The sequence below is a fragment of the Lycorma delicatula genome, chromosome 2 (genome assembly GCF_047948215.1).
Source record: "Lycorma delicatula isolate Av1 chromosome 2, ASM4794821v1, whole genome shotgun sequence".
NCBI lineage: Eukaryota > Metazoa > Arthropoda > Insecta > Hemiptera > Fulgoridae > Lycorma > Lycorma delicatula.
The window spans coordinates 226,141,769-226,166,550 of record NC_134456.1 but is presented as its reverse complement, the minus strand read 5'-3'; the positions used below and the strand labels follow the sequence as shown (position 1 = coordinate 226,166,550).

General features: G+C 30.5%; 1 protein-coding gene across 6 annotated transcripts in view; it reads left to right on the top strand.

Annotated features, from left to right (window-relative positions):
• tai (basic helix-loop-helix family member taiman) overlaps positions 1-24,782 on the top strand; it is a 735,005-nt gene that overhangs the window by 609,279 nt on the left and 100,944 nt on the right. For all 6 annotated transcript variants that reach the window (XM_075357299.1, XM_075357297.1, XM_075357298.1 and 3 more), the window contains one exon: positions 19,440-19,541. In XM_075357299.1, the coding sequence (XP_075213414.1) occupies positions 19,480-19,541 (62 nt within the window). In that variant the 5' untranslated portion in view covers positions 19,440-19,479. The remainder of the gene's footprint in view (positions 1-19,439; positions 19,542-24,782) is intronic.

Sequence of the window (24,782 nt, the reverse complement as noted above, 5' to 3'; positions counted from 1 at the left end):
CTGTAGTATATTTTCTTTTCAATTTTATTATTTCAAGTACATTATCAAATTTTTGTACGCAATCTAATACTAAGCACTGCCATCTAGCGGCGCGATTCGTAAAGGTACATTAAAAAAATGAATAAAATGACATTCGAGTCCCGCGGTTCATCAAATGGAAAAAAAATGTTTTATAACAATATTCCAGGTATTTGTTAAAGTACTCTTTATTACTAATCTAATTTTACTGAAATATAATGTTTTCGCGCTTTATTTTTCCCCCATTTTTATTTCACTGTTAGGTTAGGTCATGTTTAGAACTGTAAACGTAGTTCGTTGACTTCGTCGCCTCTTACCGACGTAGTTCTAACGAACTCTGTGATCTTATTGCTGAGTTTGAAGGTTAAAAATTCAAAAAGATTAATTATGTTAATTTTTTCTTTAGTTGTTTGAAGACAAATTTAATTAAAATGAAATTGCATCGATAAATGAACAAGTAATTGGGAATATTATACACATTTGAGTTTCATCTTTCTGTTTTTTATATAAAGCGCTTTATTAAACATTTAACACATCGGCTGAGATATAACGCGGCTAGCATTTTAAATGTCAGTTAACATAGAAACTAATTATTCACAAACCGTATTTTAATTTTGTAGTTTACTTTGAAATTTATTAAAATTTAACAAGAAATAAACAGAATTTATTAAAATTCGTTGTGGCAAGCTTTTACGAGTATAAATAATAAGTTATCGTATATTATTTATGTTATAGATCAAAGCTTTGTTTTTAAAGTGGATTTTATATAAAAAAGAAAACTAACCTATGAATTCATATTCTCAAGCGTGCTTAAATCGAATGTAGAATTAATTTTTAACGGAGAATGTTAATTTTAATTATTGCTTCATAATTAACATCGGTAAATGTTGCCGTTGTCATACTATCAGCACGTGCTGATTTACTGCTGCAAGTCCAGTATATTGTTTAATATAATCGATCATATTATTTATCAACACGTCCGTTATACGAAACGTGTATATTTTTCGCTTGTCATACGACTAAATTAGAAGTTTTCTTCTATTTTAACTAAGTACAACAATTTTCATCTGCGTACATGTATAAATTGTTATTTCAATCTTTCTAGTTTCTTATTGCTTTTACGGATAAACAATATTTTATACATGTTTTAGGAAAAGAAAACGTTTCTTTTACAAATCGGTTGCTAGTTTACGATAAAACATCTCGGATTGTTTTTTGATAATATAACACGATGCCTATATCCGTTATTGTTAATATAACGAATATAATTTATTATTTAATACTATATATTCAGTAATAATGTAACGGATGTATATGATATAAATTGCGTATGTATTTGGAATGCATTTAATATCAACTGCAGTTATTATTAATGTAGGAAATATGAGAGTTATTAATTTAAATTTTTTATAGCTGTGCTTGATAAGATTACATTTTTGTTGAAAACGTCACATACATACTTTGTTATAAAATAAAACGAATTCTCCTTAATATGAAAGTTTATTTCTGTCCTTTTTTTTCTAAATAGTTAACAGATTTTATCCTTTGTTTAATTAAGTTTGGTCTGTTTAAAAGGTCATTGTGTTGTTAATTGAAAGAGTTTTGGACGTCATAAACTCTACGGAAGGAGTTGATATAATTCTGAACTTTTCAACAGTTTTTGTTCGCTTTTATTTTAAACCGCTATTTATTTAAAAACTTAAATAATTATAATATTTTATTTTTTAATCGGCGAATTAAAAAAAAAAGAATTAACTTTCATTAGAAAGTTAAGTGATTCTCATTTTCATCACTTTCGTATACTGTATATTTTAGTTTAAAATTACACTATATAATACAGTTACGGTTTTCGGGGACGGCGGTGGTGTACTCATTACTGTTAATCGAGATTTGAGAGATTAGTATTCCTATACAATTTTCAAATCAAATTCTTTTATCTAGTTGTATTTTGTGGGTTTAAGAAATGCGGAATCGGGTTTTGTTATCGTTTAAAGATCGCGAGAGTCATTTGTGCACTCTGTCACAATCATGTTAAAAGTTTTTTTCCAGTTAGTTCGTTACACGACGCTGTCTACTACTAACTCAGTTTCCTTTCAAAATACCTAGCCCTGAAAATGTAATTTTAATTGTTTTCAACGAAAAAAGAAAAAAAAAACCTGTTGTAAATCATATTTAACGCTGTAAATTCATTATAGGAATAACGATTTGCGTTTTCTGTATATGTGTTCTATGTTAACGACGCAAAGAGATTTTAACCGTGTTAAAATGAAGTATGAAACTTATGAGTTATTTGACACTGTAATCGCCAAGATTTACACTTCTTACATTATGATTGTACAGTGGCGAACAAATTAATCCGAACACAATATTTTTATCAGAAATTTTATTTTTAAAAGAAAGAAATGTTTAGTAGTCAAACTTACTCAGAATTAATAGTTTATGTGTCCTCCTTTGTTTTTTTATTATCTCATTAATCCTCTTTGGTATTGATTCCATTAAGGTAGAACAATGATTTTTAATTTCTTTATCTCGAAACTAAACCTGTATTACTGAACTAATAAGGTCAGTTTTTGTTCTACAGTTTATTTTCCCAAGTCTTCTTTTTAGTATAGCCCGTAAATTTTCAAAGGGGTTCAAGTCGCGGGAGTTTCCTAGTCGCGAGAGCACTCGGCGTTTTTGAAGAACTTTTGCTTTCTTTGACGTGCGACATTGTGCAAGGTCCTGTTGGAAAATAAGTTCTGGGTTCTTCTGCATAAACGGGACTATTTTTCTTTGGCATCTATGTTAATGTATCGGTCCGATTTCATCATCCATTACAGGCATAAGTGCTCCTGGCCCTTCATATGTAAAACATCCCCAAAACATCTTTTTGGCTGGGTGTTTGGGAACTCGTTGCAGGTGTGCTGGCGTCGTAGTCTTCTCATCTGCCGACTTACGAATGTAGGCTGCTCTCTCCGTTTGGATAAAAAAACGAGTCTCGTCTGAAAAAAATATCCTTTTCCCACATTTCAATAGTCCATTATATTCTTTGTCTATTGAAATCTTTTTGTCTTCATAACCCGTCTCGGTAACCGTTTCTTTTTAGGTTTCCGGGCAATCCTTCCCGCTGCCAGCAATCTTCTACGAACTGTCATATCAGAAAAATTAGTCTCGCTGGCTCTCAAGTCCCTATTACGGTCAGCAGCGGACAATCGTGGATTAATTTTGCTTTTTCTTCTTAGTAATCGAGCCTGTGTAGGCCTGGTTTTCTTTTTCCGTCTACATTTTCTTTTTCTCTTTGAAGAGACACAACCTGTTTCCCTAAACCTTTTCACGATTTCATTTACAGCACCTAACCCCGCACTATACTCACCGGCAATCTGTGTTCGAGTCATTTGTGTAGTTGGGACAGAGCAACAATTTTTTACCGCTTTCGTAGGGTTATATCCATTGCATTAAGCAGAAACGAATAAAAAACTTGTAACAGAACTCACAACGTCACCAAAAACTAATTTACATTGAATTATAAAAGCACAAAAAACAACTAATTCTGTTTGTATATGAACTAACAACATAACCTGAAACACCAAACAGCAAGCAGTCTGCCGCAGAATGAAAATTCCGCTATTCCGAAAGTTCGGATTAATTTCGCTACTGCATTTATCGGGGGGAAAAAATTAAAAATTAACAGCTTCATAATTAATTCTTTTTAATTGGAAAATTATGCAAAAATATAATAGAAAAATAATTAAAATTAGCGGATAAGAGTCTCTCTGTAGTATTTCTTTGTTGGAGGATTGTTGCAAACTCTTTTTCAATGATATCTTAATTAGAATAACCAAGTAAATTATTATTACGTAATAATATACTGTTCCAACTCGAGTTAATTATGATAATATTAGCTTTTCTCTTGTTAGGGCTTCACATAACAGTACTATATTGTACGTACGAAATAACTATGCTCCGAATAAAAATAACGAAACTGAATTCTTATCGGTAATTTAAAAAAAAAAAAATCTTGCCGTATTTACCCTAGAAAGTTTTATCTGTTTTATCAATAGATATCTCTACCGGTTTACTGGCGCGTGATCTGATGATGATTTATCCTCGCCAATCTTTCTACATTTGCTCTGTAGTTTTACAGTATGCGATTATCGATATTAGATAGAAAAGGTCGAGTTGCTAGTGGCTATTAATAAGTTATCGGTATATAGCTTTGCTGTAGTACTGGTGTACGAATATATATATGCAAAAATGATCCGCTAACAATCTGAAAAGTGATTATGATGTTTTATCTCGACGCAGTAGTATCATACCGGTGGAAAAGTAGTTTTAACTCGTAGTTTTTACCGTTGTTAATTAATTTATTTTTGTTTAATCCTTTGAGTTATATTTATTTGTTAGAAAAATAGCTGTGAAGTAGATTCGAAAATAGTCAGAAGCTCCTTAAGTCATAATAATTTATATATATATGTTTTATAAACAGTTTTTAAGCGTTTTTTTATTTTCGAATTCATTTCATTAACCCTTTAACTTAGCTCTCTTTGAAATTTCTATATCAAATAAACTACGAACGTCTTTTAAATATTAATTAACTAAATTTTATTATTAACCGTTTAATACTTATTGAACGTAACATATTTAATGTATATAACTTCAGGCGGTTGATTTCTATTAATTGTTTTTATTTTCACGTTGGAGATCGATCAGAGAAATGTACCGATTAAACATCGCTATTTTAATGAAGGATTCGTATCATGCGTATACAGTTTCTGCGCAGTGCGTCTGCTGACCTACCCCAACAGGCGGATATGGAAACTTTTTGGGGGCGGGTGGAACGGTCTGGTTTTAGTGGAAGGGAGCGGTTGTCTGCGTTTTAGCAATCAATGTCGCCAGACGGACGAGGGGCCTCAAAAGGGGGGGATAGAGAAAAGCACACCGTTTTGGGAACCGATGTAGTTTTGTTTTTAACTGCCTTGAATTTAGAGATCGGACCTTCACTAACCTGCCTAACATAGTTTAGTTTAACCGCGACCCGGGCGCTAGGTTTTCAAATTATATAAACTCTTGTTAATTTGACGTACGTGCACGTATATATATATATATATATATATATATATATATATATTTAAATTATTAAACGCAGAAGGTTTTACCGATTGATGCTAAGTATTTAACTTTCTATTTCATCATGTTCATGAATGGTAAAAAATATTTTTTTTTTTATGTCTGGTTTACGATAGTAATTTTGTTGTTACGATTTGAATGAGTGTTGTAATACTGTTGTAATGGAGTATTTTTAATTATGCTACTAAATTATGTTATGAAATGAATCCCACGCTGCCATGAATAAATTTGATCTTTATGAAAGATGTAAACAGTGTTAACGCTGTACATTTTTAATTATATTCTTGCTTTTATATATATTGAGCCTGATGAACGTGCTTTTTTATTATTTGCTTCTATTTTAATTTTATCATGCATACTCGGTTTCTATTTGCATATTCTCATCTTCGTACTAGCTCTTTATACTGAACATTCATCTCTTTCTCGGTCTGGCAGTTGTAAATCGTATTTTATTTGAAAATATTGTATTGAATATTATTCAGTACGGTGAATATCGTATTGAGCGAGTACGCTTATTCGTATAAATATCGTATGGCATCGGATTATAAACAAAATGTTTTTACGGTAATAAAAAAAAAAAATCATTTAATATCTATTTATCTGTGTTACTTTACTCTTTAATTATTATTTCAGAAAGAAGACAAATAATAAATTCTGTCAGCATCGATTTAGTACGGTCGGGTAGCATTTTCCTTTTCGATTTTTTTCGGATCTTCAAAAATTGAATTGTTTTTCTTTTACTCTGTTTTCGTATTTAACTTAGATTACGAATTGAATGCCTGATGAGAATCATTTATAGGGATAATTATTATTATTTACGTACAAAAAAAATTTTCTACAATTATTGTAAAAACGTTAAGCGGATTTTGTATATTTATACATTTTTCCCTTTGAAAATTAATCGTAAAAAAAATAAAAAAATAATAAGTCGTCTTCTTTTACTTGATTCAGCTTATTTTTTTAATAAATTAAACTTTTTCTCCTACACGTCTTACATTAATAAAACAGTTATTTAAATTATTACTATATGTAAGTAAAAATAAAACTTACTGTTCTTAGCTAAAAATTATGGGATATTTTCAAAAAAAATATTATTGAGATAAAAATCAAGATTACAAACGGTTGTAAAAAAAACAACTTTTTTTTAAGCTTATTAAATTTTTTTTTAAATTATAAGTTAACTAAAAAAAAAAAATCAAGTTTTTAAACTTAATTCATTTTAACCGGTGAAAATATATTCTTAGTAAAATTTTTATTTTCTGGAACACTGTATAAACCTGATAAAAATTTCAAATATTTTAACATCCATTATATTTAGCGGGGTGGTTTGGTGGGGTCTTTTATCTTTTATCTATCAGTGTTTATCTCTCAGGTTTCTATGACGTCAAATTCCGTGCCTTTTATGTATAGAATCGTTCATTCTACTCGGGATTTAAAATAATCTTACTCTAATAGCCGTGATTTAGCAAACTAGTTACATCTTTCTCGTAGGATCGGAATGCAGTTCCATGGATTTTTAAAAAAAATAATCTTTCTAAATCAGTGAGGAAATTTTTAATATATATCTCTTGAACATAGATGGATATATTTTGCAATTTTTCTCAAACGCTTAAACAATCCTTGTTAATTTGTCGGTAAGGTGTTAATCAAAATTTTTAATTTTGCAATATTTAACTTCTTTGACTATTTTAATTGGTTTTATAATAAAAGGTGCTTTTAATTACATTTGTATTCTTTCGCATGTGTTTGTTCATTGCTTTTGTCAAAACGTTTTGATGATAATTCTGTTTATAAAGAAGGTTCATCTGTTGAGCCCTGTAAATGAGTCGCTTCCAACTAGCATCAGTAGAAAATTTTAAAATAAAAATATAGCCGATATTGATATTTTTCACTCGTTTGTGATTATTATTACTCGATATCAGATTGTTATTGAATAATGATAGATTACCTGAAGTTATTTGTATTCAAAGCTTTTACACTGGAATATTTAAGAAAACTTAAAGTAAATGTTATATTTTCCTGCCTTCCATTCCTGCCTGGTTGATGTCGTTTTTTCTGAATTTCTTTTCGTGAATTTTATCTCTGCTTTCTTAAAAATGACTTTCTTTCAAATGAGTGTCGTCTTTTTTTGACCTAACAATTTATCTAACAGTAATAATAATAGTAAAATTAGTAAAATGGTTTAAAAATAAATTAACATTTCAAAAGGTGCAATGAAACTTTATACTTTTTCTGAATTTCTTTACTTGGATATTTTTTAAATCGTAATTAATTAAGGTTTAGTTTGGTTATATATTTTTTTTTAAATTCAGTTTTCGTAACAAATAGAAATTGTATATTTTATTTATTTTGTATCGCTTATCATAGTGGAATAATTGTACATACTTCATCGTCCGTGTTTAATTTACGGAGGCTATAATTCATTTAAGGATATTAATTATATTTTATAAACTGTGATTCCTTTTGTACGTATTCGTGAATTTGAATTATTTATTAAAAAATCAGTAGTCAATTTAAATACTGTTACTTTTATATTAAATCTTAACCGAAGTTGAAAAAATAGATTATTATATTGTTATTTTTAAGTATAAATACATTTTAATCTAATGTGAAACAGATTTATTTTCTATTAAATACGAAATTAGTTATGATGTTGTTACAAATGCAACATTTCCATTTCTTTTGATAAATTTATCTATGCATGGCCTTGACTTCTGATAACATTTAATATATTGTATTAAATTATTTATGTTCTTGTTTGTTTTTGTGATTTTTATTTAATTATAAATTATGTACTATTTTAATTCGTATAAGTATGATTTCGGAACTTATTCAATTAATAAATACTTCCGTCGATTTTTTTCTTCAATTTGTCAATATTTAGCTCACCGGTCTGGTTTGGTAGTTAACGCGTCGTCGCAAATCAGTTGTTAACAGCTGATTTTCGAAGTTGAATGTTCTGAGGTTCGAATCCTAGTAAAGGTTAGTTGCTTTTATACAGATTTGATCGCTAGACAGTGGATACCGATGTAGTTTGGGGTTCAATTAACCACAAGTTTCAGGATGGTCGGCCTGAGTTTGTACAAGAATACGCTTCATTTACATGCCATAAATATCATTCTCATCTCATCGGGTCGTTAGCGGGGTTGCTTTCTTTCTTTCTTTTTCCTGTTTAGCCTCCGGGAATTACCGTTCAGATAATACTTCAGAGGATTATATGTATGAGTGTAAATGAAGTGTAGTCTTATACAGTCTCAGTTCGACCGATCCTGAGATGTGTGGTTAATTGAAACTCAACCACCAAAAAACACCGGTATCCACGATCTAGTATTCAAATCCGTATAAAAATAACCGACTTTGCTACAATTTGAACGCTGGAACTCTCGACTTTGAAATCAGCTGATTTGGGAAGACGCGTTCACCACTAGACCAACCCTGTGGATTTGCTTATTGTTCACTAGTTGAACAGATTGCACGTACACATTACAAAAATTAAATAATAATGTGTGAATACATTGGTTTTCTTCTTAAATACCCAAAATTAAATATTGTTCAGCTTTGTTCATCATAAATATATCGATCAGCTGATTAAACCAGTTAGTTATCTGTTTTGTTTAAGTTCAATAGTTTGTTAATGAATAATATAGACCTCTTCAAAATGTTTGATGTAGGTTTTGCTGTTCAACAGTATTTCTGTTTAATGATTTGTGATTTTATGTAATAAGAATAAGTTGTCATTATTATCTCTTTCATCGCTACGAAATGTTCCTTGAGAATATTAAAGATTCGCTTTTTATTCATTTATCCTCATATTCATTGTGAATATTCATTTTTTATTAATTTATTCGTTGTGTGTCGTAAAGATCAAATCGTGTTCACAAATTTTTCTCTTTTTACCCATCAGCTTTACTTTATACTTCAAGTATTCTGCTGTTTCTACAATGCGTTCGGAAAGCTGCTGTGGACTGGAATTATGGAAGTGTAGTGACGAAACTTTCTTAATTATTACTTTGTATTTTTATCTCGTTATTTTATAGGAACAGATTTTACAATAACTGGAATAGTTTATTTTAAGGTATAGAAAATGACTTCCTCCAACAACAATTATTTTAAAACATTTCAACCAGCTGATGTTCTGGATTGTCTCGTACGTATGCCGTTTTTGTGATTTTTAGATCGTCAATTGTGCGTGGTCTGTTGCGATACACTGCTTGTCTTACTGCCCCCCACAGAAAGTAATCTGAGGAGTCAGATCGAACGATCGTGCCGGTCACAAACCCCTCGAAGTGATTCGTTCTCCAAAAACATTTGGTAAAAAAGTTATTGAACTGTTAGCTGTACGCTGTGATACAATCTTGTTGGAACCAACCGTGATTGATTTCCACTTCCGTTAATCGACTAATGAAGTTTCTTAAAACAACACAATAACGATCACTATTAACTGTATTTTCAAAAAAAAAAAATATCGGACCCACAATGCACGTTCTACCGACCCAGACTCCAGCTTTTGGTTCGTGTAAACATTGCTCGTGTAATTCATGCACGTTAGTTGTCGATCACAGTCGTGTATTATCTGAATTAATATACCCTCCCAGATGAAACCACGTTTCATCTGTAAAAAATGTAATGTCGAGGATGTAGACGGATTTTTGGTCAACAAAACCTTAAAAAGTTTATAGTAATTTAGTTTTTGGCACGATTTGTAGTTTTCAGTTCTTGAACACACATTACTTTGCAGGGGAAAAGTTTTAAGTTCTTTTCTTATAGCTTTATATGCGGTCCGACATATTGATGCTGTGCTAACTTACGCACCGATTTTGATGAACTTTCCGCCACAGCATCCGAAATGTCAAGCAGCTTCGATTCATTTAGTTTAGGTGGTCTTCCACTTCGATCAGAGTCTTCAGCAGAGCTTGTCGTCCGAAATTTTTCGATAAGAATTCGAACTGCATTGTGACGAGGAACAGGAATATTTGGAAACGTTTCAAAAAATTTGTGCTTAATAAATAAGTATACTTGTCATTTTCACTAAAAACGTGTTCAGCGAGAAAAATGTGTTCCTGTACCGAAAGAATCATTAAGTTTCTGGTAACTATTAGTTTAGTTTCTCGTATTGATTCCGATAAATGAAACAACACGAAACGAAACCGAGTACTTTCAATCGCAACTCAACAACTGTCATATTGGCTAATTACTGAACTTCGCTCAACAAACCCACATGGCAACCAAACTAACGCCGAAAGAACAGAATGCACCACATAAATATAAATCATATTGCACAGTGATTCCGAACGCTCTGTGTTACAAGCGTTTCACTACCATAAAGCGCTTCTCTTCACGTAAATGTATTCCTAATTCTTGCATTAATTTTTGATTCTAGAATTTTTTATTTTTTATAAATTTCTCATTATTTGTGCCCAATCCGATTTTAATCTATATCTACTTTTTATTTATCATGTTACTAATAGATAACAAAATTCTGCAACTTTGTTACATTATTATCGTTTGTGTTAATGTTTAATTTATCGATATCCTTCATTTTCTCAAATTTCATAATTACCTTAGTTAGTTATTTTAATTCACTTATAAGATAACTCCAAAAGAACCACGTCTCATCATCGAATCTTAACAGTTTATTCTTCTTGTATAACTCTTTCATTCTCAAATTTATTTTTCGTTCGTATATTTTTTCTTTTCCATTCAAGTTGAAAAAGCAACGGAGATAGATTAGATCCTTTTCTCGCTTTTTAACCGATCAGAATTTGGCATTCTTCGTTTTGCTATCATTCTCTTATCACTTACCTGATTTTTGTAAGGTTGTAAATGTTTTTTCTTTTGAATTTCAATCAGATTTTCTTTAAAACTTTGAGTATATTCTATTCTACGTTATAAAATATTTTCTTTGGTTCTACATATGACATCTAGGTAACTTTATTCTTACTCGTAATTTCTTACGGCCAGCCAACATTGTAACCATGCTTTTTTTAAAAACCGAATTGGTTATCATTCAGTACACCTTTTACCATAAATTCTTTGATTAAAGTATTTTCGATGCATTAACTGTAAAAGTGAGATACTCTCTTGTCGTCACATTTATCTGCTGTACCTTTCTTTGTTTATGATAATAATTACACTATTTTAAAATCACTTTGTAAACTCGGTATATTAATTTGTTTATTCAGACATGTTCGTAAAGAAACTTTTTTTTTCATGTAGTAAACAATTCAGTTTCAAATTTTTTTTAATCTGTAATTAAGTCTATTAATTTAATGTCGCATTAAATGAGTAAACATAGGTGTTATTATAATACCCGTAGTTCGTTGTATTATTGTTAAAAAGTAAGTAATTTAATACTGGTTCTCTGGTATTTATCTTGTGCAGCATTTAGTATAAGCTATTAGAAATTCCTTTTTAAGTATTTATGTCAGTAAATTTTTTTAATGTACTTACGTTTCAGCTACTTATTCGTTTTTTTATTTGTTTTTTTATTAATTTGCGTTTCTTATATATTTTTTTCATTACGTATTACTAAAAAAAAATCAATAGTTCGGTTTATAAATGCAGACCAAGGTTTTTTTTGCTGTTGTTGAATATTGTTAAAGTAGTGGGGATTATTGCTTGCCTTACTATTGTGACGTAACCGTTGTATTTTCCTTGCATTGCTGTGTCAGCTTTCGTATTGCGGCGTTAACTTTGTTGATGGTTTGCTTGCTTATAACGATAATGGTTTCATAGTACTACCCGGTTTTGCGTTGTAATTTTAAAGCAAGCGATAATTCGATTTCAGTATTTTAATTTTCCAGTTAGTAATGTATAAATTATTTTATATTCCATATCTGAAGACTATGTAGACAAAAATGTATTTTCTATTCCTAACTTGTTTCTCGCTGTAAAAGTGTACCTTTTAGTTAATTAAATTTTTCCCGAATATTTTTTTATTACAGTTTGGGTATTTCTCTCTCCTGAGTAAACATGTTCAGTATCAGATAACTGGAAAACTTTTTTAAAAAAATAAAGAAAACTATTCTTATAAAAAAATCAAGAACCTTTGTACCAATTTCGCTTTTTTATCATTAACTGAACCGTAATCTCTAATGCCAATCGGGCTGGTATAGCGGTTAACTCGTCGTAAATCGGTTGTTTAACAGTTGATTTTCGAAGTCAAAGGTTTTAAGTTTCAAATCCTAGTAAATATTAGTTGCTTTTACACGGATTTTAATACTGGACAGTGGATACCGGTACACTTTGTTTGGTGGTTGGGGTTCAATTAACCACACGTCTCGGGGTTGGTTGGCCTGAGTTTGAACAAGATTACACCTCATCATACATTGTTCTCGTCATTGGGCCGGGGAGGGGGTTCTTATTGTTTACTACTTAAACAGATTGTAACGTAAATGTTAGGTTTCGTTTATGTTTTCACTTTTCTCAGTATAGTAGTATTGTCATTTGAAATTGATTTGAGAAGTTAGAAACGTGTAAATAATTCAGGCGGCATTGTCACTCATGATTTTTTTTATTATAGTTGTAATTTCTTTCTTTTTTTATTTAAGATCATTCAGTTTTGTTAACGTTTCTCTCTTTTTTCGGGGTTTTTATTGCTTAATTTTAAATTGTAAATAAAGTGAGTTCATTAAATGTTTTGCTCCTTTGTTTTCATTTATTTTTAAAGTAAAGGTTTTATTATTTAATCTTGTATTTATATTCGAGGTGTGTGAGAAAAGGAATGAGACTGACTTTTTACTTACCAAAGTTTTTATTTTTTTCAAACAACAATATCCCCTACAAAGTAGTTCCCTTGGGCAGGTATACACCGGCGGAGTTCTTGTTCCCAGTCCTGGTAGCAGCGCTGGAAGGCTTCAACTGGTAGGGCTTTTAACCGGTCGGTGACAGTCTCTTGAATGTTCTTCAGAGTTCCAAAATGACGTCCTTTTAAGACATGTTTCAATTTCGGGAAAAGGAAAAAGTAACAAGGATTCAAATCAGGTGAATAGGGGGGTTGAGGAACCGTATGAATGCGTTTTGAGAAAAAAAATTCCCTCGGAAATGGCCGTGTGACACGGGGCATTGTCATGATGAAGTATCCACTTGTCTGCGATGTCTGCTCTCACGCGAATCACTCTTTTGCTGAGCCTTTCAAGGAGACCTTTGTAAAACACTTGGTTGATAGTTTGTCGTGGAGGAACAAATTCTTTATCCCCGATACCCTTACTGTCAAAATAGCAAATCGACACGGTTTTGATCTTTGATTTGCACATTCGACATTTTTTCGGTCGAGAAGATGATGGAGTGGTGGCACTCTTCTCTTTGCCGCTTTGTTTCAGGATCGTACTCAAATATCTAGGATTCATCACCTGTGATCACACGATTGAAGAATTCTTGGTCATTGTCGATCCTCTGAAGAAGATTAACGCACTCGTTTCTTCGATTGTCCTTCTGTTCCGTTGCGAAGTTTTTCGGCACCGATTTCGCACAAAACTTTTGCATGTCCAAATCGTCTGTCAAAATTTGATGTACGGTGAAAGCGTTTAAATTTAACCGTTCACTCACCATCCTTATTGTTAAACGACGTCCTGATCTCACAAGAACCCTCACACGCTCAACGTTTTCGTCAGATTTTGAAATTGAAGGTTTCCCTGAGCGAGGTTGATCTTCAACGTGTTCTCGGCCTTCCAAAAATGATTTGTGCCAGCGCAAAACTTGTACTCCTGACAAGCAATGTTCCCCGTAGGTCTTTTTCAACTTTTGAAAGGTCACACTCTCGGATTCCCTAAGTTTAACACAAAACTTGATTGCACAACGTTGCTCTAAATTCCGATGCTTCATTTTCGTCACAAACAACAAAAACACAACTTCACTGATGGCGCTGTCAAAAATAATGTGTTGGCTGAACGGAGTTGAAACTCGTACTGAACATGTGGAAGGGATCAACAAACCGGTATAGCACAGACCGGTAGACACAGCATTGCCAAGTAGCTCGCCGTGTTACCAATATCATTACTTTTCTCGTGTGAGAATATATATATATATATATATATATATATATATATATATATATCAGATTTCGAATCTGAAGCATTCCTTCAGATTATAAAGGTTTAGATTTTTCGAGTTTTTCAAATTAAAGATGTTCAAAATATTACTGATTTAACAATTTTACTTCTGTGTTATCATATGTAGATGAGTCAAAAAGTAATAAAATGTACAATATTTACATTACATAAATATATATTTATATTTATAAGGCGTTATATTTATGAACTAAAGAAGTTCGTTATTTTATTATTATTCTATTTTTATTTTTTTGTTTGGGAATACCTAAAACTGTTGATTTTACGCTTCTAACATGAGCAATGAACAGAAAATAACTTGTATTTATTTCGGAAAGATTTTCTTTTTTTGTTTAACATCACTTTGGATTCCTTTACTGGAACTGCCGGTTATTCTTCCTCGTTTTAGTATGATTTACTAATCCGATTATTTATTCATCGGCTGTCGACTCAGAAATAGTATGTTCATCATCAAACTGCATTAAACTATCTTTAAATTATACCGTTGAAATTTTCCGAAGTGTACCGTTTGTATTTCGTCTTCAGTCGATGACTTTTTGTCGTCATTCAATGTTTTTCCACTTAATCTAATTTTGTAAAAGCAAAATAATGGCATCCTAATTTTTCAGAATTGTCAGCTAAATACATTTTGCATTGCCGAATTCTGCAAAATCTTCTTTTAGTTGGTATATTCAACTGCCCTTATTATTTTAATTTTTTTTTCGGCTACCTTAATAATATTTATACTTTCATTCTGTGTTCGTTCTAAGAAAACACTCCTATAACCGTAGAACACAAACAAATTTATTACCTTTAGAGAACTAATGAAAAAATTAATCGCATACGCGTAACGTGTGACAGGCTTATCAAAATAAAAAATGAACAAGATTATATATTTTGGTAATTCCACCTTTTGAGCAGTAATCATATTTTAAAATCCTTGGATCACGCTATAAAGTTTAATATACAGAAGTGATAATAAAATACGGTAAAATAGCAAGCGTATAAATTTTTTTCTCGAGGGGAAATGAGTTCAGTTTAAATTGCGGAGGTTTCCGAATTAATGAGGTTCAAATTAGCGAGATTCAATTGTATTTGTATTGTAGTATAGAAGTAATAGTGTATAAAGTTTTTATATAACGGATGAGAGTACTTCATTTCACTTATCTTCTTTGAAAGATGCTGAATTAAAAAGAATCATCGTTAACAGGAAGTTATTAACAGTAGAAAAGGAAATTAGTAAGTTTTTCCGGTCGCTGTGTTAAAAAAAGTAAGATTTAAACTTTTTTAAGCTTAGAACGTTTTTTTCTTATATCTTTTTCTCATTAGCTTTATTCAGCAGCTGATGTTTTTCGTTCTTACTTTTTTTTTTTTTAGTACTTGATAAAATAATTAATTATGCAATGTATAATCTACAGCAAGACGTTTACTTGGTGAGTACATTCACTTTTATTTTGACTATATCGTCACAGATTTTAGTGCAATATTGTAAAGAATTTTTATTCTACAAGGGATGTCATTATAAATGACGAGTGTTTATTTTCTTAATTAATTATAATCAATCTGTTGCGTACTTTAAAATTATATAAAACCAATCGTTTACAACACATTAATTATCCTCTTCTTTCGATTAGACGTTTTTAAATCTCCTTACATCTCCCTTCTAGCTGTTTCTCCTCTTTCCGCTGCTTCCAGTACTTTTTTATTCTTTCCGATAATGCTTGTTTTTGCTGTTCTGTAAAGTTTCTGGAACTCTTCTTAAGTTTTTCCTTTTCATTTAGTTTGAAATCCTCAGTTGTTTTTCGAAACTCTACTTTTTCTGTTATTATTCTTTCCAGTCTTTATTTAGAGGTTTTGGTTTACTTCCCGGTGCCATCCTAGTTTTATTTTTTTTATCTGATAAACCGCGTATGGAAACTTTTAAAAGAAAAAGAAATGCAACAATTTGATTAATTTATTATCTTTACATATGTACTTATAAATGTCAGTAAAATGTTTATAATAAATGATCTTTTTTCTCATAAAATGATTTCATTTGTTTAAGTGTAAAATTTTAGGTTAATTTTGCGACCTCCTTTCGTTTCATCGGATCCTCCAGGTTTGAGAAACGCTAGACTAGAGGATTAATACATTGACTGTACGAAAAGAAATTCAACTTTTTTTACTGAACTTTAAGTGATGGTTATAGTTTTCGATTAATATGTTTTTTGTTTTTACTTCCTTGTAAGAAGTGAAGGAAGTATTGTAATCGCGAAAAATTTCGGTTTTCAGATTTAAACTGAAATAACCATTTTGACTGGTTTCGGCGTGACATATGTACGTATGTATCTCGCATAACTCAAAAACAATTAGCCGTAGGATGTTGAAATTTTGGATATAGGACTGTTGTTACATTTAGTTGGTGATTGCAATCCCCAAAAAATGCCCCCTTTTGATTGCAATCGACTGAACCAAAAGCGTCCAAAAAAACCAAAACAAAAAAAAAATGAATTTTGGACTTTTTTTTAACTGTGGTAATAAGTCCTCTGTGAGAGCTTATCAACGATGTATCATAAATGGTACTTATTTTCATTGGTTCCAGAGTTATAACCAAATAAAACGTTATTTAATGAAATATTTGGATCTTACAACGGGGAAGGCACATCGTTCAATCGGAATTCATCTTTTTTTAACTTTTTTTTTCTTAATTTAAATATATTGATTTATTAATAATTATTATTCTCCGATAGTAAAAAAAAAAAGGCTTTACAATAAATAATAATTCAATAATAACAATAAAATAAAAAATATGAAAAAATATCAGAAGTTATTAATGAAATAAAATTTTATCTACTTTTAATTTTAAAAAAGTGTGTACATGTAATTTAATAGACGTACGAGGAAGTCATGTGGTGTCCACATGAGATTTTTTCGTTTATGAATAATTTTTTCCTTAATAAATTGCATTACTATCTAAATAATTTTTAATGATATAATTTTTTTTCGTAGTTAATTATTGCACAATAAATTAAATTGTTTGTTATCATTATAATGTACTGAAAAATCGCGTATATTTTATATCATCTGAGTTAGTATATTGAAATTATATTGGTATTTATTACTTATTGATTTTGCTTATTGTAAAAGAATACGCAGATTTTAATCAGTTTAAAAGGTTTTGTTTTGATTTATTTTTATGGTTTTTTTTTTAGGGCGTAAACATTACAAAATGTTGACGCTTTCATATACTAGTCAAAATTAGGTTAACGGTAATAATTTATTTCATTTCAGATAATTTCAGTTTGTTTAACTATTATTTTTGTTTTTTTTTCTCAACCGCTTGAAACAGCTATATTCTTATTCCGTTCGTTGTGTATATTAATTTTTCCTGAAGTTGTTTGTTTTAGTGAATTGTTTTCTTTTACATTTTATTCTGTTAAGTGTTTTCTTATAATAAAATATTTTATTAAAAATTATTTTTCTTTTTGTTTTTGATTAAATGGATCAGTTGTTTTTCATTTCCCCCCTATCTTAGTTCTGTATCTTACTAGATGAGTCTGTACGAGACTTTTTAGTTTCATTACGTTATAAAAGAAAACGAACATTATTCACACGGTCAAATATATGAATTATATGGGAAAATGTTTAACATTAATGATAACTTTGTACTATCATCTGCACTATAGTACAGATTTTTACTAAATAGATATGCCCTATAAATGCGTAGTACATATTAGATTTCTGCAAAATGTATACTTTTTTTACAATGGTTGTTTCATGAAGATATTAGCGTTGGAGCTGAATGTATGTATTATAAATATATGTTTATTATAACAATATTCACCGATTAATAATTAACTTTCATGCACGATTTAGTGGTTTTAGGATTGAAAAATTACCTAAATTTTTTTTTTGTATTGAAGATGTATCATTTCGACTATTTAATACTTTAATAATACAAGAAACCGTATTATTATTTATGATTTTGAGCAAGGGGAAGGCACATCGGTTCAAATCCGACTTCAACTCCTTTTTTTTTAATTTAAGCGATTGATTTATTAATAACTATTAAACGCTGATTGTAAAAAAATTACATTAATAATAATTCAGTAATAATTAATTTCTCAAAAACAGTGTATACTAGTAGGACCGGGACAGTCGTGGCTAATTTTAAATTGTAACTATGATTTTTAAACTTTGACTTTAATGGATTAATTTTAACTCCTGATGATGGCTTCCAAGTAAGCCGAAATATCTAGAGAACGTATCAACTTGCTGATAAGGAGGATTGTATTAATTGTCGATTTAATTTTAATAACAATAAAAAAAAAAATGTTAGAAGTTATTAATGAAATAAAGTTTTATGTACTTTTCATTTTAAAAAAATGCGTGTATGTAATTTAATAAGCGAACAAGGAAGTCATGTGGTGTTCACATCAAATTTTTTATTTTGAATGAAGCTTTTTTGACAAAAAGCAACAAAGTAGCAAATTGCATTTGCTTACTTTATTTTTACGGAAAATTTTCTTTTTTGTGTTGAAAAATAAAGAAAATTTATTGCGACTCTTTTATTATTTTTTCATCGCTGTTACAATTAAAAAAAAAAAATTATCTTGAAGCTTTTCGTTACAAAAATCTTTATTGTTGTTAGTACGTTAAATTCAAGAACGTTATTTAGTTACAATTTGCAAAAACATTTAACAAAATCACGTGTAATGAAACAAACCGTGTAACGTATTCGCGCCTTTTTTTAAGTCATTATCATAATGTGGACGTATTCGTGTTTGGAAAAATTTCTTTTAAAGTAAATGAAAATGCTATGAAATTAATGGAAGTACAGTAACGATTCCATTAATAACGTCAGCCTCTACCAGCTATTATAGATAGTTGTCCGAAGACAAAGATGCCAATTACTCGTTTTCTTATCGTGAAATATTACATCACGGTTTTATTTAGCAGTATAATTTCATCCACTACGTATTAAAGTTTTAATTTTACATATTTTTAAACTTAATATTTCAATACGAAGATATCAATACTAGGGATGTTTGTATATTTAATGTTTGTTAAAAATACAAAAAAAAAAAACGGCAAATAACCGGAAGATATTTCGTTGAAAATCCCTCAAAGTTATAAGGAAAATAAGAAAATTTGTGTTTGATATGGCATATTTAAAAAAATATATAGTTTTGTTATCGATTTTTTTTTTTAATTTAATACGAGTAAATGGTTGTGTAAATGATAAAGTAATTTTATCAGTAATTTTTATTCTATTTTTTTTTTTTATAGGCTCGGCCCATGTGAGCTTCAAGAGCCGGTGTGGGCTAAGATGAGTGCAGTTGCTGGGGCAGCCAATAAGACAAGAAAGAAAGAAAAGCCTCAATCTCAGATGTAAGTTATTACTTCTTTTTTAACTTAATATATCTCTTTAGTTAATTGTAATTAATAGCAATTACAATTAAATTAATATTTTTTTTCGATTGTCAAACATTTAAGTCGTATTACCCTCATAGTTCGATAAGATTGTAATTTTGTTATGTCTAATAATTTTATAACGCTTATTGTTGTCAATACTATGAACTTCAATTGGTTACGGAAATCCAGTTACAAATTTAATGGAAGGTTCTAGCGTACGGAAATCGATCTGGGTCGTTGATTCAGAACGTGTTAAGTTTAAGTTACTTCTTTTCAAAACTATAATGATATGGCGCGTGTGGACTTGAAGTATTTCTGTTAAATTACGTTCAAATACATTGAAATTGTTTATTATTATTTAAAAATTCTTGTTATTAGGGGGCCGTTGAATTTTTTTTGGCTTGCATAGTTTTACTTGTCGCTACATTAAGTCTAAAAAATAATCAAAATTATAACTGGTAGCACTTATTTTTGTAAAATTCAGTTTCTTTAATCTTACTGAAATATAATTGAACGATCGCAATTTTTTTTATATTTACGCCACTTCAAGAGGAACTATAACCCTCCGATCGAGAGTTAGGTCGTCGTTATGAATCGTACAAATGTTTTAAATATCTTTCGAAACAATACTTGTTTCCTAGTCGACTTTCCTAACGCTTCGCTTTTTTTTTCTAATAATATAAAATTCTACGAGCTAAAACGTTACAAAAATTGTGATATTTTTAGCTTGAGTAGTCTGTGATCAATTGAAACATCTTTCTGGGTGCAGTATAACAGTTCTTTTGATTCTTAAAATTTGTTACGGATAACTTTCGGTTCTGCTTTTTACCGACTTTCGAAGAAAAGTACGGTATTACTTTCGATCGCACGGTGAGATTGGAGGGGGGGGGGGAAATGACTTTTCTTTACGTTTTGAGGTATGAGGAGTATGAAAATACCTTTCACTTAAATTAGGGGGTTTCCTTATATATATTATGGATGGAAAATCATACAAACTACAAATCGATTTCCTTGAAATGTATATTTGCTGTAATAGTATATCAGGTTGTACACGTGACATTTTGATGAAGATCGGGTAGAATCCTTGAGTTACACTCAATTTAAGGTCGAATAGATTTGAGCGGAGCACGTTAGAAGCACGGGTTGTTATCATGCTGCAAGTTGGAACGTTGACCCACCGGGTTGCTGAAAACGCGTCTTCGCAAATCGGCTGATTTCGAAGTCGAGAGTTACAACGTTGAAATCCTAGTAAAGGCAGTTTTTTTTATACGGATTTGAATATTACTAGGTCTTGGATACCGGTGTTCTTTGGTGGTTGGGTTTCAATTATCCACACATCTCAGGAATAATCGACCTGCGACTGTATAAGAGTACCTTCATTTACATGCATACATACCATCCTCTGAAGTAATACCTTCCCGGAGGCTAAACGAGAAAAAAAGTTGGGACGTTGATGATTTTTCTTTTATCTGCGGTATCTTGGTTATAAATATTAAACAAATTAAAAGAATATTAAAATTAAATTAAATTACCGAAAGATTGGTTTTTCGTTAACGATTTTTTTTAATATTATTATTATTATTATTAGTTTTGGTATTTAAAGTGTTGTTAGTTATTAGTACTAAATGAAAGCGATTATTATTAATATTTATAAAAATGTTTATAAGTCTATCATTATCGGTTTTTTTTTTCATAATCTTATCTAAATGTAGTTTCCGGTTGCTAATCTCAGATATACTAATTTAGGTTTATTTGTTAAACGTTTACATATAATAGTTTTGCGAAACTTTTCCAAATAATATAAAAATTTAATAGATATTTGTTATCACCCACTTTGTTGGTCTAGCGGTTAACTCTTCATTGCAAGTCGGCTGATTTCAAAGTAAAGAGGGTCTTCGTGGTTGAGTTTCAATTAACCACACATTTCAGGAACGGTCGATCTTAGACTGTACAAGACTACATTTCATTTACATTCGTACATATCATCTTCATTCATCCTCTGAAGTAATATCTTCAGAGGCTAAACAGAAAAAGAAAGTTATTTCTTATCGATCGGTAACTAGTTAATATCATCTCCGATCAGTTACTGCGATTAGACTTGCTAATTATAGAATCGGATCAAAATTCAAGAAACGTTATAGTACTTATATTTGGATTTCAATTTCCGTGTACTTCGATTGTTTCATTCAGCTTTGCTGAAGAGCGTAGGTTCTAGACGGTAATTCCTACTTCCAAATGTAATTAAAGCTTAATATATTGCAGCGGTGCACGTATTTATACGAAATACTTTTTTCTAATTATTAGTTATTTTTGGTTATAGTTTATTTATATATAGTTTTGGTTATATATAAGTGGTACTTATTTTCATCGGTTCCAGAGTTATAGCCAAATAAAATTTTCATTAATAAAATATTTGGTTCTTACAAAGACGTACATCGGTTCAAATCCGGCTTTATCTAGTTTTTTAACTTTTTTTTTAATTTAACTTTACTGATTTATTAATAATAATTAATCTGATTGTAAAAAAAATACAATAAATAATAATTCAATAATAACATGAAGAAAAAACAATATGAAAAAACAGACGTGTAATAAAATTTTATTTACTTCTAAAAATGTGTATATATATAATTTAATAGGCGTACAAGGAAGTCATGTGGTGTCCACATCATATTTTTTTTTTTATAGTAATTATAGACTACGTAGTTTATAATTAGGAATAGTTACAGTAAAAGATGAAAATCGTTAATTCTCTGTATAAAATCTTTAAATTGAAAATAAATTTGACATTCCATTTCAACTAAACACGGCTAGTATTTTATCGAATTTTTGTTTAAAAATATATAAAAGGACTATACCTCCAAATTCTCGGCTTTAATTAATTTATTTTTTACTAGAGATTGGGTGTAAATAAAAGTACAGGTGTAGTATTTATATTCACAGTTTTGTTGAACACATTTATGTTTTTTATCAAATTCTTTGTTACCGAATTCAGAAGGAAACATTTCTTTAACCGAACGATTTTGCATCAACTAAATGAAATTTATAGCCTGTTTTTATTATATAAATTTAATTTTTATATTTATTAAGTCGATTTCCAGATTGCAGGTACGGATCGAACTTGTAACGATTTCGACATTGTTGAAATAATCGTATTTATTTTCTATCAATATAAGCTTACTCGTACCGATGACCTTGTAGGTTATTCGTTAAAGCCTCAACCCGTTTTTGTATCGGTTATAAATTTGTCGATGCATATATATGGTTTTAAATACTTTTTGTTTAGTCTGGTTTGTGAATTATAAATAATTTATTGTGTCTGTTATCGATTACTTGTCATTTTGATTTTAAATTATTCGGCCGGTTCGATTAATTATTCACTTCTCTTAATTTTATTATGTTTATGCCGAGTAGGTAAATGAATTTATTAATATTTTCAATCGTAATCGAGAAACTAAACGTTCGTTAATATAATCATTCTAAGTGCTTTTGAATAGCGAAGTATTGTAATTTGAACGCCGGGTTAAAGTACTAATTCGATCTGTAGAAAAATTTTCAGCTTTATATGTTATTCGATATTATTCAAGTAATATACATAATATTCCGGTTTCCTTTGCTAATATTCCATTTTCAAGAACGTATTCATCGACTGAAAATTACAACTAATAACTATTGTTAAATCACTAATACTATAAAAATAATATATATATGTACATAATACCATTATGGTCAATATGAGAAATTTTTTTTTTAAATTATGGTTCAAATCGTAACTGAATTTTTTTTTTTTTTGTTATATCGGGTGATTCAAAAAGGATTTCACAATTTTAAAAGCATATAAAAACTGATGTATACAAATTCGGTTGTCTGATTTCATAGCAAAACATCAAATTTTGACTCATGTAGTTCATTAGTACCGAATTCGGCCATAAGCGCTGTCACCAGTGTTGTTAAATATGGATACATACTGGTGCGGAACGTACTCGCTGTTTATTTTGATTTAAGAGTTGCAGTCAGCAACTGCAGTTCAACGTAATTTTAATAGAGTACGGTGTGGAGACTCATTGTAGGCATACAATTTACTTTTGGCACCAAACTTTCGTTGAGATAGGCTGTCCTGTTAAATCACCAGGACAACCACGCGTCCCTGAAGCGCTGTGGAACAACTCGAAGAAAGCTTTGCACGTAATCCTTTGACGTGCGTCACGTGAGCCTGGCATTCCACAAACGACTGTTTGATGCGTATTACGTAAACGCTTGCACTTGAAGTCATACATGCTAAGCGTGGTTCAACATATTATAGATGGCGACTAAGTTGCTCGGCTGCAATTTTGTGTGTAAATGATGGAAAATATTGCAGACGATACATTTTTAGATTTTGTAATTTTTATTGATGAGTCAGCGTTTCACATCGGCGGCAAGGTGGACAACCAAAACTGTCGAATATGGGATAGTTAAAACCCTCATGAAAATTTGCAGCGCATTCTTGATAGCCCAACGTCAATGTTCTTTGTTGCGTAAGATACCAAAGACTACGGCCCGTTCTTACACGAGGCAACCGTAAATGATGTCGTTTATCTGGACGTGCTTGACAATCTACTAATTTCTCAGTTAGACGATGATGACCAAAGTGGACGGCAATACTATCGGCAAGACGGCGGGACATCACTACCGTCTAGAAGTCAGAGATTTTCTCGATTCCCGGGTCGGTGGATCGGCCCAATTGGATGGCCATTTCGCTCCCCAGATTTGACCCCGCTAGATTTTTTCTTGCGGGGGTTTTATTAAATATCGGGTTTATATACCGCCTTTGCCTGCCGATCTTGGGGGCTGAGACTTCGAATTAACATCGCTGTTGCAGGGGTATTACCTGACTTGCTGGCTACAGTCTGGAATGAAATTGACTTCAGGAAGAATGCGTGTCGCATTACAAATGCAACCCATATCGAACCAAAGTGAATGTTGGGTGATAAACTTTATGTGTTTTTCTATGAAATGAGACCTCAACAAAATCTGTAAGTTATCTCAATTATCTCTTTACATGCTTTTATTTTTTTGAAACCCTTTTTAAATCTCCTGTTGCATTATTCTCTTGTTTATCGTAAATTACATTCTCAACTATTAATAATAAATAATATAAAAAAATAATCTAAATTTAATACAATTTAAATTATAATATAATTTAATATTAATAAATAATATCCATTATAAACTGAC